At 38.7% G+C, this 13050-nt stretch overlaps 1 protein-coding gene across 2 annotated transcripts; it reads left to right on the forward strand.

Moving 5' to 3' along the window:
• Positions 1–4012: 4012 nt before the first annotated feature.
• On the forward strand, positions 4013–13050 carry LOC143445897 (uncharacterized). 2 transcript variants are annotated; one of them, XM_076945286.1, is made up of 15 exons: positions 4013–4256; positions 4344–4455; positions 6041–6107; positions 6337–6495; positions 6673–6775; positions 6910–7202; positions 7450–7544; positions 7964–8080; positions 8204–8370; positions 8531–8710; positions 8899–9190; positions 9405–9550; positions 9647–9797; positions 9886–9940; positions 10036–13050. In XM_076945286.1, the coding sequence occupies exons 1-15, from the start codon at positions 4118–4120 to the stop codon at positions 11818–11820; spliced, it is 3861 nt and encodes a 1286-aa protein (XP_076801401.1). In that variant the 5' UTR covers positions 4013–4117; the 3' UTR covers positions 11821–13050. The 2 variants fall into 2 exon arrangements, with proteins under 2 accessions (XP_076801401.1, XP_076801400.1); XM_076945285.1 differs by having other exon boundaries at positions 4014–4256; positions 8528–8710.

Here is a 13050-nt window from a genome sequence, read left to right on the forward strand (position 1 = left end):
TTTATTGCGAAGATATTATACGAGGAATGTAGGGGAAAAGTTGATTTATAAAACCACACTTTCATAACTACAAGTTTATACGTTGTATGTGTAGCTGTGAGACGGTAAAAAATATCTTAACTTAGCGCTTAATTTTCATTGTTCACAATAAACATATTAAATATCTTTTTGTGCTTTTGATAATTAAATCAATGGTTAACTACAGCTATTAGTTCAAGTTGCTAACGAGTGTTCAAAGTAATGATAAAAAATCATCATATATCGCAAGTAGTTAACATTGGAATGTCAGGTAGGTTGTCAAAAGTTAAAAAATGTGACGCATGAAACATATCTATCAAAGTTATCTCAATGTGTATACCTGATGCAAGTGCACCATATATTGTGACTGTTGTATGAAGCTCAATTTCGGGTCATGTGTTAAAGCGTCTCTCGCTGGCCGCTGGTTCCAACCTCGACCAACTTGGCCCGTATCCAGTTGGGATACTCGTCTACAGAGACGCAGGCGAGTTTTTTAATCTCTTCTATTTACTTAGGTGCTTCTAAGGTAAACAATAAACGAAAATCTGTGGAAAATTCTTGCAGGGTTAATCAAGTTATAAAATATTTACGTTTTACGATGGAAAAGACGTCAGAATGTTATTATCATCTTCAGTTAACATCATCTGGCAGTTTATTGTACCTAAGGGGCGCCACAGAGTAAAGGTTGCAGTGAATGATTGGTTCGTAGAAAAGATTGATTTGAAAAGGATCTAACAGTACCAAATATTTCACAAAAATCTTTACAGTAAACCATGGCTTGTAGACTTTCTGGTTTTCGTCATGAAATTATATACATTAAGCATAGACTTATCGGTCGAAATGCTCGTTCCGTTGTGTTTCCATGCAATATACATGCTTCGAATTTATAAAACGTTCGTTTGTAGACATTTAATAACCCCATAATTGGAACAAATACTCATCTTCTCAATTAATGCAAACCATTACACTTTGTTTTTTTTTCCGGGCCAACAATAACTTAGTTATTGAATGAAGTATTTGGTTTCTTGCTTGCATGCTTGGCTTATTTATTGTCAGTATCAAGTATCATCAATCATAAACCAGCAGCTAAGTGTTGAATAGCCAAACATTGTTTAAAACGGTCTTTTGTTTTCTGTTTTTTTAAGCTAGTTGCTTTTTTGTATGCGGGAAATGACGTTTTCTGGAAAACACCTTACATTGCACAAAATGCAACTGGATGCGGGTTACAAAATACCAATGGCGTAACTCTTCTGAAGTACACGTACACTGTACAGCAGTGAAACTTTATGAAATGTGCAAAGGCATGATTAGGACCTATGGCCAAGAAATGGTGCAATGATTAAATGGCATCTGAATAACTGAGGGATAATTGTGTGGTTACTTGGGTCGAAACCAGACTTTACTCAAACCGGTTAGTAAAGACATTAGGTTAGTAAGGTAACTTGATGAATGCATTGGTTAATGGTTATCGTCTGAAATAATTTACCCCTATTACCTATAGCGCAGATAATTTGGACCGTCGATATGAAGTTATAAAAACCACTTCAACTCATCTACCGTATGTCGCAACGTGATTTTGAAGAAGAAAACGTTGACAGCGCGTGGTTGACCGTCTCTATGGTGCGTCAGCTTTTTCGTTGAATAATTGATTTGTGTCTGTACATGTCGCAACATCTGTTCACTTGATGGACTTCCAAAAGCCAATCGTCCGCTGTTTTACGATATCGTTGACCTCTGCCAGTTGACAAAGTGTTATTTTGTAAGGCCAGTAATCGATGCTCCTTAAAGCAAACGACGTACTTAGTGTCAAAACAATTCAGCGATTTAGCTGCATCTATGAAAAAATATTTTTCCCATCGCAAGAGAAATGCACCATAACTTACACTAGCTTAAGTGTTTCCAACAACGTGAGTAGCATTCAGGTGAAAGCGCTCATTCCTTGAATGGGTTCAACCTGGTAGCGACCAGGAAGTATTTTCTAACGCTTTTGTCCCAGTAACTTTTAAGGCTTTTTTCTCGAAACTTATAGTAATCTTTTCTTTTTTGATATAGGCTAATGCCTATTTTTGCTTCAAAATTGCATAGTCTTAAACAATGGTTCTTTTTGCTAAAAGCTTCATAATTTCGACTGGAAATCTTTCTCCAGCAACTCAGTCAAGTAATAGTTTTATCATTATTTTGAATTTATTGCAAGTAATGATTGTAATATGCACCTACAATTCAGAGATAAAGGTCCTTACTCAGTTCGGTTTTGGTTCAAACCTTTAACCTTAGACTTGTATGTATGATAGTCCATGATTTTATTCAATGTCGTTTCCGTATTTTGCTGTATTGGAGCGAAAGTTAAAGTTTGTCCTTAAAAGTTAGTAACTTCAAGTCACGCTGGAAATTTGTAAGTTAGTTATACTTGAATAACATTGCCTTATTGTTAGTAAGCAATTCCGAATGCTTCTGGGCATACATGAGAAGTCAAAACCATTTTCACGAGCTGGGTCGCTAGCATTCCAGTCAGATAATTGTGCTGGTGAAGACCTTAAAGCGTTTATGGGTTAGAAGAAGCCACTCATATTTTCCGGTCACGTGGGCTTACTTCCGGCTTTCGCAAGCCACGTCATAAGCGACAGCACTTTACGTTGTGAGTTTTAATGAACAGCCGTGCTTAACGCTTCCCGTACCGGCGATACCAGCAAGCTCGCATCGAGTAAAGGGAAGTTTATAAATTCGTTTATATCACTACGTGCAGTGCATTATGCAGCAGTTCGATACGTTAATAAACCATTCACCCTAATCGTAAGATTTAAATGCTTTTGCAGAATTAAAATCGATTCTGTAATGCTTTTTGAACACTTAACTTCACGCGCGTTGACCTATAAGGTTCATTAGCTACAGGCTAGAAACAAGAAGACCTTGCGTATATGAGGCGTATATACCAACCGGTCATCGATTTTCGACTTGTTTAGGATCGAAGAATTCAAACAGAATAAAGTCTAGGTTTGGGCCTGACACACTTAGTCCTGAAGCAAAGACAACGTCACTGCGTTGCTTTCGAAGGCGTGGCTTCACCAAGGCATGCATCGGGCGTTTAGTTGTCAGAGTGAATAAAATTGGAACGCAGAAAATGCTTTGCGCATCCTTTTTTATAAGCTGCTGTTATTTCCACATTAATTAGCTACGTAGAGCAGGTGGACATGAGTTAGTGCAATACTGCAGCGAGCACGCTTTTCATATACTTGCTCTATATAGTTACCAGCTTATGTACCATATCATAGTTGTAAATCTATAACAATATGTCAGCACTCACAGTATGTTGAGGTTACGTTAGTCGCTCGATCAGCTATAGTTGCGTATATTAACCAGGTTATGTAATGGCGTAATACCCAGTATTCTGTTCCATGCGACAAGAGGAATACAGTGCGTCGTATTCTAATAGAGTTGTCAGCTTGCAATACCTGTTATGGCTGGTTATTGCTGGTCTAAACGGCAAACACTGTTTTTCAAGACAGCGCTTGGGCCTGCGGAAAGCAAAGAAAATTCTGTACTGGGCTTAGTTCGAAGTTAAGTAACTTCCTCCGTATATAACGTGGACAATAGGTAGTTTGTTTTGCTGATTTTGAATGTGAAACAGCTGGTATGACTAGATTCAAACTATAGAAATAAACGGCATTTCCATTGCTTTTATAGTTGAAAGAAGTTAATTCGCCTTTTTCTCAGTGACACAATAGTTTACAGTAAAAGAAGTTCGTGTCTTGATAAACGAAGAAACTCCGTAAGAAAATTATACTATAAAATCTTGCCAATGTCTAAACAGATACTGAAACGGTTTTGTTATATAAGCGTGCTAGGTTTTTTTAGAAAACGTAAACGCGACTTTTTGAAAAAAGTTCAGTGTACTGTATTGTTTGTTTTCGCTTATCCGTATCACGTTCAAAAATTTGTTGTTTTATCTCATTGTGTTTAATGTAGCATAGATGACGTTATTCGTAAAACCATATTTTTTGTTAATGATGATGTTTTTAAAGGTGAAAGTACAGTACCAAAAATTTGCTTAAAGTGCTCGTTTGTTAACGATGCCGGATAGCATATTGAGACAGCTTTGGAAATGGCGCTCGGTCAGCTGTCGCGGGCCATGAAAAATTTACAAGTTGGCGTCGTTATTCAATTTCTATTGATCACGTTTTCAAGCAATTGCCACACTTTTCCTCAAGACTTGAAACCCAACTTGGTCCTTTCTTTGAAAGGTATAAGTGAAACAAAATTTTTCATTTTATTGTCGGCTATTTCTACTTGTAGTCATTTATAGTTATTCAGCTTCGTCGAACCTTTAGATACCTCCAATTTCTCCATCTTCACTGGAAGTTCTGGAAATGTGAGATCTTTCAACTTAAAAGATGTACAAGAAGTTAAATTGGTTTCGGACAAAATTTTGGTTGCGGCGAGGTAAGTTACAGCTTACAACGACAGCAATATTATGAGCAGTGCTTAGTTTTGAATGATTTCCAACAACCAAGATTAATTGCAATACAAGTCAGAACTATTGGGTATGATAGGTCAAGGCCCTAATGCGTTTCACTGAATTGTGTCAAATATTTATGTTTTACCCTTTCGTATTTTTACGGCGTAACGCTGCTTCCCTACATCATAAATATAAGTGACACATCGATCAAAGGAATTTACTCTCGTAACGCCAATAAGACACTTATAGAGTCGTTTCGTCGAAAACACGATATGCAAAGGTTAATCAATTATTCAACAAAGAGACATTGCCTTGTCTCTTGCTATGAAACGGTTTTACAATCAGGGTTGATAGCTTGATGTCCTAACAACATCAATTGACTTAATTCAAGCCAGATTTAAATACCGAAAAGTGAATAGTCATGCGTGTATAGAATGTAAACACAACATGTGTTATGTTTTCTATAGAAGGCCATTGTTTTTCTTATGGTTATAATGACGTCATTGGTATGTTGCGGAGCGTACAGTTGCGCTTGCATCCTGTCGTCATTTCCTGTTTATACAGCGCTTATAAACGCTGTTAAACGTCTTCAACACAGACCACATCATAAGGTTTTATCAGATCTAAGGCGTAGCTAGGAGGGGGGCGAAAGGGGCCATGGCTTCTACATCAGGTGGCGGTGTCTTAGAACAAACACTTTGTAGTTCCCTTGAACTCATGAAATATTTGCCCCACCCCCCCAAATTTTTTTTACAGCTACGCCACTGTATCAGACCGGTAGCATAGTGTCACATTTAAACAAAGAGGAAAGAGTACGCGCATGGTTTGAACTTTCAAGCATTTTAACGATCTAGAAACTGCGTCAAGTTACTTATACTGGTTACTGTTGACTTGCTGTTGTTCAAAGATATGATTTTCAAGGTTTGTTTTGCGTAGTTTAAAAATACACCATAAAGTCAAGAGGAATAAAAATTTACATTTTTTGTATGTGCAATAAGATAATTTGCATGAAAGTAAGAAACGAACCACGATAGCGAGACAATTTAGCTGTCTTATGAAAACAAGAACGTGTAAGTTTGCGTGCGGATATGAAAAAAGCTGGAGCTACCATGTAAAGTTGTAGCTGTCAGCTACATTCGATGCTACATAGGACCGGCTGGTTAAGCGCATGCAAAGTGTATAAGTTGAATGCAAATGTTTGTGGTTTAAATCGATAAAATGGAAGGAAACGATCGATTGCACAGACGCCATTTCCTTGATTAACCTTGCGCCGAACCATATGTCTCGCATGGAAAACAGCATTAGATTCGCATCGGACGTCACCATGTGACGTCACTTTTACATACTGTTTTATTATCAATCAATGCTGAGGTAACGTTGACCTGAAGTTTTCAAAAACGCTTTCGCGCTTATTGGAGGTTAATCGACCGACCCTGTGGTATAGATTCTGCACGTATATATGTGTCGTCGACCAAATTCAATTGTCAAAATCTTTATGCAATAAATTCATTATCGATTAAACTAGTAAGTTGTATCATCGATAGTTAATCTATTTCTTCTTATTCATAGAAACTCCATCTATGTTGTCGATAAGCAGCTGCCAGAGAACGATCATGGATTAATTTTATCTGAGCAGGTAAAAAAATGCTTGATGTTTATTTTCATAACTGAATGGCACAGATAATGCATGTGTTGAAGATTACGTTTTGTATCACCAATGACTATTTTGAAAAGAAACATTGTTTGCAACTGCTGAATAGATGACAGAGGTTGCTATAGCCAGCTGTTGATGGCTTCTGTCAAAGTAACAATGTGCGTAATGGTTACATTTGCTTACACACATTGCACTATATTGTATACGTCAGGTTTTGACTTGGAATCCTAGAACCGACACGAAATGTGAACAAAAAACCGGGTCAATAAAAACCTGTCAAAATTACATCCGCGTGGTGGCGCAAATAGCACCTGATTTGCTTTTATTGTGTGGGACAAACGCCGCCCGGCCCTCTTGCAGAGAATATGGGGTAGGCTTAAAATGATATTCAATGCCTTGGCTTACCTGTTAGGGCAAAATGGTTTTTCGTTATCTTAGTTTTTCAAACTATAAATTGCATGACTTTCTGTAACCTGTAGCCTGTAGTTTAGTTTTAGTCTGAAACTTAGTATGTGTTGTCGTATTAACTGGGCGTTTTCTAAAACAGTGGAACAGTACAAGATTTACTGGTACTTATCAAGATACTGCTGTCTTGGAGAAGTTAAAAGTTCCTTATGATGACGTCGCCTCACTTGCTTATCAATATTCAGGTAACTTTTTGTCTTCTTTAAGGTTTCGGTTACTTTGCACTTATTTGGCCTGACCACGAACAATTCGTTACCACAAAAACTTCGTATTAAGTTTCACAGGCAAAACTTTTTTTCATTGCTTTATAATCGCACAGACGGATACATGTTCTCCGCAACCCGTGTCGACATCCGTCGCTCCGACTCCGCCGTTTCCAGGACTCCTGTGTCCGATGCCGCAAGCATGCCATCCCCGGGTTACTTTGCGCGGAGCTCGAGCGGAAAAGTGGTCGGATCCAGCCAGTATCTTCCAATTTTGAGGACCGAATATTCTCCCACATTTCATTCCTTTCTCAACGATCCTTATTTTGTTGGGATGTTGGATTACGGAGAGAAGATCTTTGTCTTCTTCAGGGAGGAGGCGGTCGAAGCTTCGGACAAAATTGACAAAGTAAATATCTTTTGAAAATCAAATTATCTTGATATTGCGAGTCAAAAGTGACGCTCCTGGTTATTTTCCTTCCGAGTACTTCCACTTCTCTACTTCTCAATACTTATTTCGTCACTTCATTGACGATGATGCAATACATTAGATTAACGATTTTGCAACATTTGAAATTTTTAAGTTTGGAATACTGCAATTTAATGTTGCCAATAACGAGTATATGCGCCATTTTTTGTTATTTGTTTTCTTTCAGGTTGTTTATTCTCGTGTAGCGCAAGTTTGCAAGAAAGATGTTGGGGGGAGTGCCACGTTATTAAGGGGGAGATGGACTTCGTTCTTTAAGGCGAGGTATAAACAAACTGAAAAAAGCACCGTGTTTACTTGATTGTAAGCCACTCTCGAGTGTAAGATGTAAAAGTGATGATAAAAAGCGTTCATAATCCGCCGCTTACAATCGAGTAATTACAACAAGCTCAATCTTGACTTCGCAGGTTTGACGTGGGTAGTTTAAATTTAATAAAATACACTGTAATGCGTATGTTGATATGGTATTTACATGACCTATGTACTATTTATGTATGGTATGATGACGGTGATAATAATTTCTGGTGTGATTACCAAAACTTCATTTTTTGTTGAAGTCAAAATTACCATCAGCAGTTGCTTGATATTGTTTCTTTGTAGCTTATTATTCATATTGCAGCTGTGTACTTAGGCAGAACGAAACAACTAATACACACGAATAAGAAACTGCCTCTTGTTTTCAGGTTAAATTGTTCATTTCCTGGCAACCGTCCTTTTTACTTCAACGAAATTCAAGACGTCACAGAACCGATGATGTTCGACGGTAAAATGACCATCTTCGCTACCATGACAACACCAGAGTACGTCATTCTCGCAGTGTTATGAAAATTAACTTCAAAGGCATTACTGAAAGTCACATGCAAGAGTGAATTAGTAGTTTTAGTTCAAGGTGATACGTCGGAGTGTTTATTCTACTTCGTCAGGAATAGCATCACTGGTTCTGCCGTGTGCGCGTTCACCATGTACGACATCGCAACATCATTTGCTGGTAACTTTATGGAGCAAAGCAAGAGCAGCTGGTGTTGGAAGAAGCGAGCGAGCAAGATGCCGAACCCTCATCCGGCTGTGTGCAGACATAATCCAGCAGAGCGTAAGTGTTCACACTTTTCAAAATACCTTTATTTCACATCAACGTTAACGCAATCTTGACTTCTACAACATTAAACTGTGATGTTCATTATAGCAGTCACGATTATCTGGTAAATTTTTTCACTAAGCTCCTAACAATTCACTGCTTCATTTTTCAGCAGCTCCATCTACGACACTTCAGTTCGTCGAGTCTCATCCGATAATGGCCGCCGCCGTTCCCTCCGTTTCAGGATTCCCATTGTTTTTGATGACGCAATCCCATGTTCGGTTTACAGCCGTTGCCGTGGAAACAAACGTCCGTGGAAACGGTGGAGTGACCAACGTGACCGTTTTATACATCGGTAAAATGAAAAAATTTCCTAAATGAATCAATACTTGATGCACATGTACTTTATTTACCAAGTGCGTATACCATATTTGGAGGAAATAATAAATGCATTTAAAGCTTCCTCATTAGTTGTATGCCACAATTACATAAACATTACCCAGTGTTATCGTCAAATGCATTTTGAAATTTACTTTGTTTCAGGAACACGGGATGGTAAACTTCTCAAAGTCCTTATCAATCAGATGGGTTTGCATCAACCGCGAAAGTTGATTCACTCGGAAGAATCGGAAGTATTTCGCCCAAAAGAATGTTCAAGAAACGAGACTGAAGTGAACGTAAGGTCACCTGTGAGAAATAAACAAGAAAAAGATGATGACGTCAAACGAGTGAGAAAACTCGTCATCTTAAAAAGCAGCAACGTCATACTGGTGACGTTTCAACATTGCATCATCAGTGTTCCATTGGATATGTGTCACTTCTACGAGTGTAAAAGGTAACAAAATACAACGATTAATCAAATTACTGTATATTGTATATAGCTACTGTACATGCTAGTGAAGACAAATGCCTACAGGGTGCTTACGTTTACACATTTTGTAGGCAGGCGTAAATCAGGTTTTTTTAGTTGACAGGACCAATTACTGGCGAGTTTCGTGCTTTTAAAAAGACGGTATCTTTGTGATATCAATACTTGGAATATTTTGCAGCGCCTGCGTTCAGTCCGGAAATCCCTACTGTGGATGGGATGGTGATAAATGTGCGGCTGTAGCGACTTCTGAAGGCAAGCAGTTTGAACAGGATTTATTTGGAGAAAATGATCACACAGAAAGATGCATCATGAAGCCCGCTGATGGTAGGTTTTAAATCTTTAACAGAAGAGCATGGCCAAGTTTGTTTAAGTGCGTGTATGTTTTGTATGAAGTTTTCTAATTTTCCCAAATTGTTTTAGCTCAAGACGCCATTAGCAATAACACATCTGCTGAGATGTGTCTTGATTCAGCAGGAGTGGCCTTTCCCTTGTTACTTGGACTAGTAGTCACTTTTACTGTGGTCATTCTCAGCTTTCTGCTTTACGTGAAGTTTCGTGATAACCGGAGATTGTAAGTCTACGAGTGAAGCATTTCTTTGTTGTTGAAGGCGACTGCTGTTCTTTCTCATATTTCCTGGAGATAATTTTTTCTATTACAGGCAAAATAGGAATTGTCCCACGTCTTGTATGAAGAGAAAATCAAATGCTTCCGCTGTAAGTATCCTTATTAAAATACAGATGTTTTTCAAACACCGAAAAATCTTTGCATATCACCATATGTCATATGACAGGACTTTTCCGTTTTTTAGGGTTATGCGGAACCTCAAAACGAGGCGGGTAACGAAACGGCACGAAACAGTTTCCTAAGCCGTAAATCCCGTTCTAGCGATAAAACGCCGCGTGTCTCCATTGAACCCACTTCTCCAATAGCCGTGTCCATGCACAGTCAGCCCTCCGCCATAGAACAGTCAACTATCAAAAACACTAACACCAACTCTAATTACATGAGCAGTTACGAGCATCGTAACGAAGTGCAAATTGTCCACAATATTGCAAACGATGGCCTGGGTAACGTCAGTAGCGAAGATACCACTTGGAGCGACGATTTTTTCGATAGTGACTCAAACCTCACAAAGCAAATGGAAAATTTTAAGCTGCCGCAAGATGGCAGTGAAGAAGCAAGTTTGCTTCATCCCCAACATAACGCCAATAACAACAGAGTTGTTGGAATTGCCCATCCTATGAATCAAAGAACAGAAAAATTGTCTCAAATTGTTAAACCAACGTTTGTATCTAAGCCAACTGGAATAAAATTAGGCTCCCAATACTCAACAGAAGGATATGGATCAACACAAACCAGCAATTTACCATCTGCATCAGATCAAAGCACTAAAGCTAGAGACGGAGTTAAAATTATTACAAACCCAAATTACCTTCCAGTTAACTCGTACTTCAACAGTGCTAACGCTTCAACAGCAGTCCCTGAAAATAACGATAATTTCACAGGCGTTACCCCAGCTGGAAGAAAAAAGATAATCCCGGATGTTCGGGAAAACTCGTTTGATCTTTTTCCTCCTCCTCCTGCCTGCGTCCTCTCGCCTACTTCTAATAGTACGCTTGTTTCTTTTTCTCCTAACTCCGATCCTACTCCTGAAAGAGGATGCCCAATCGATGAAGGGACGTTTCTGAACAAGAACGTGAAAGCTCGCATCACTCCAAAAACTCCTGTTATGTTTCCGTCCGCATCAGGAGATTCTACGAGCAGTGGTTTTGTGAGCTCATCTTTAAATTCTCCACCGTGTTTAAACGATAGAGACGTATCGAAAACTAAAGCCCTCATCGTAGCGAAGGGGATTCTGTCGGCTCAGACAATCGCTTCTCCTAAGACTTCCAAACGCTCCAAGACGAAAAAACAAAAGAGTCCGGAATCCCCACCGGTTGTGGAAAACATTTACGACGAAGTATTTGAGCAATTATCATCACCTAGTATAAGGAACTCTCTTGTTTCTGAGTGCTTGGAGGAAAATCTTAATATGCCATTTCGCAATCCTGAGTTCTGTAAAAGTTCGGATGATGAGGATGACTTTGCTGATCCGGACGCTCTTCCTCAAACTCCAGTTGACGAAACGTCGAAAACGTCTAAAGGAAAAAGGTCTCTAAAGCTTTTTCGGCCGAGGAAAAGCAGGAGAAGCAAGAAGGAACGCTTGGAAGGATTACGGATGCAAAATGAGGACACATTTGTCAGTCCGTCGTACGATGAGGAGCCATTTGTGCCGACCGTGGTTGGTTGGGAGGAGATTGAGTACAGCACCGCCAACTCTTTTCCAAATGATAAACGAGCATCCAGGACATCCACATTTCAGGAGGATTCTACTCCTGAGGGCGAAGCGGACTTCTTAGGCCGATCCTACGACGATTCCTATGTGAAGTTGGGCACTGGAACGGAAAATGATAAGAATCGATTGGCCTTCTATACAATGAGACCGAAGAACAGAATGCGGCAAAAAATGCCAAAGATGCGGAACACGGATAAAAAATGGACCCAATCTAACAACCCTGTCCCTGTTCCTACCCCTGCACTACCCAAAGTTTAATAAGACATCCTTGTAATTGACCATCAACATTTCCATGTACAGTAGTTTATGTTATATGTTGTTGTCCTATTGTTGCATTCTCGTCGGATTATTGATGCCTGACTGTAGTTTGATTGTAGCTGTTCTGTACATAGTCATTGCGCTTTTCCAATCTGTTTCTTTTACTGTATTTTGATATTCCGTCCATGTCATTTTTACCAAACAAAAAGGCAGTGTTATATATTTAACCATTGTTTTTACTTTATAGCCAGAGATATCGTAAACGTATCATGTACATAGAAAATCGTTTCTTTATCTTGTATTCCAGCAGTTACCGATATCAGTATTTCTCTACACATTTTGAATACTCCTCCGGTATAGTGAAAACGTATTAACGATGTAGAAAGTTATAAAATACTCGAATTACTCAGATAAATGTCGCTTGGATTTTTATTGGTTGTTTTGTGTTGTCGTTCCATTATACTGAACTTTGTTTATCGTGGTTGTTGTATTTGTCTTATTTATTGTACTCATTCGGTACCATTGCACTGTTGGCGGCAAATCATGCGGAAAATACTGTAAATACTGTACAGAATTATCTTGTTTTATACTTTCTTCTGTTTCATCAGATGTACAACTGTTTTCTTACGGCGCGGGGAAGGCCCTAAACCGTGAACGAGTTTGCTGTCTTTATAAGTCATCATTGTATATAAAATTATGTATTTAATGTTCACCTGAAATGTACGGTTTCTAATGATACCTCAAGTTGCCAACAAAAAAGATTTTATCTGATAACTTCATATTTTTTTTCACTCTCATCAGAACCCGGATAAGTTCCTCAAAAGCTGTTTAAATACAACCAGAGGTCTTTGTAATAACATCTCCTCTTCGTGTGTGCATTTCGATGCCTTTTTTCCGCCGCCTTCACTTGATTTTCTCGGAAACACTTACTAGTTATGACGTTTGGCTTATGAAAAATAAACATGGACGTTTAGGTGGTTGGTCGCGTGTACAGCTTCAGTTATATGATTATTGTGTTAAGTTCTATGTATTTGTATATCTGTCTCAATACTGTCAATGTTACGCGCGCCATTGAACAACAACAAAAGGGTAAACTTTAGCCCAAAGCTTTTTAGTCGTTCTTTTATGCTTTACAATTTGTTGTATGTCTGTTTCAAAAGACTCCAATGCATGCAAACATGTTTTAAATGTGTCGTTGTAATAATAAATCCCTGAGCTCGTTCAAGATGA

Source organism: Clavelina lepadiformis, chromosome 2 (genome assembly GCF_947623445.1).
Source record: "Clavelina lepadiformis chromosome 2, kaClaLepa1.1, whole genome shotgun sequence".
Taxonomy (NCBI): domain Eukaryota; kingdom Metazoa; phylum Chordata; class Ascidiacea; order Aplousobranchia; family Clavelinidae; genus Clavelina; species Clavelina lepadiformis.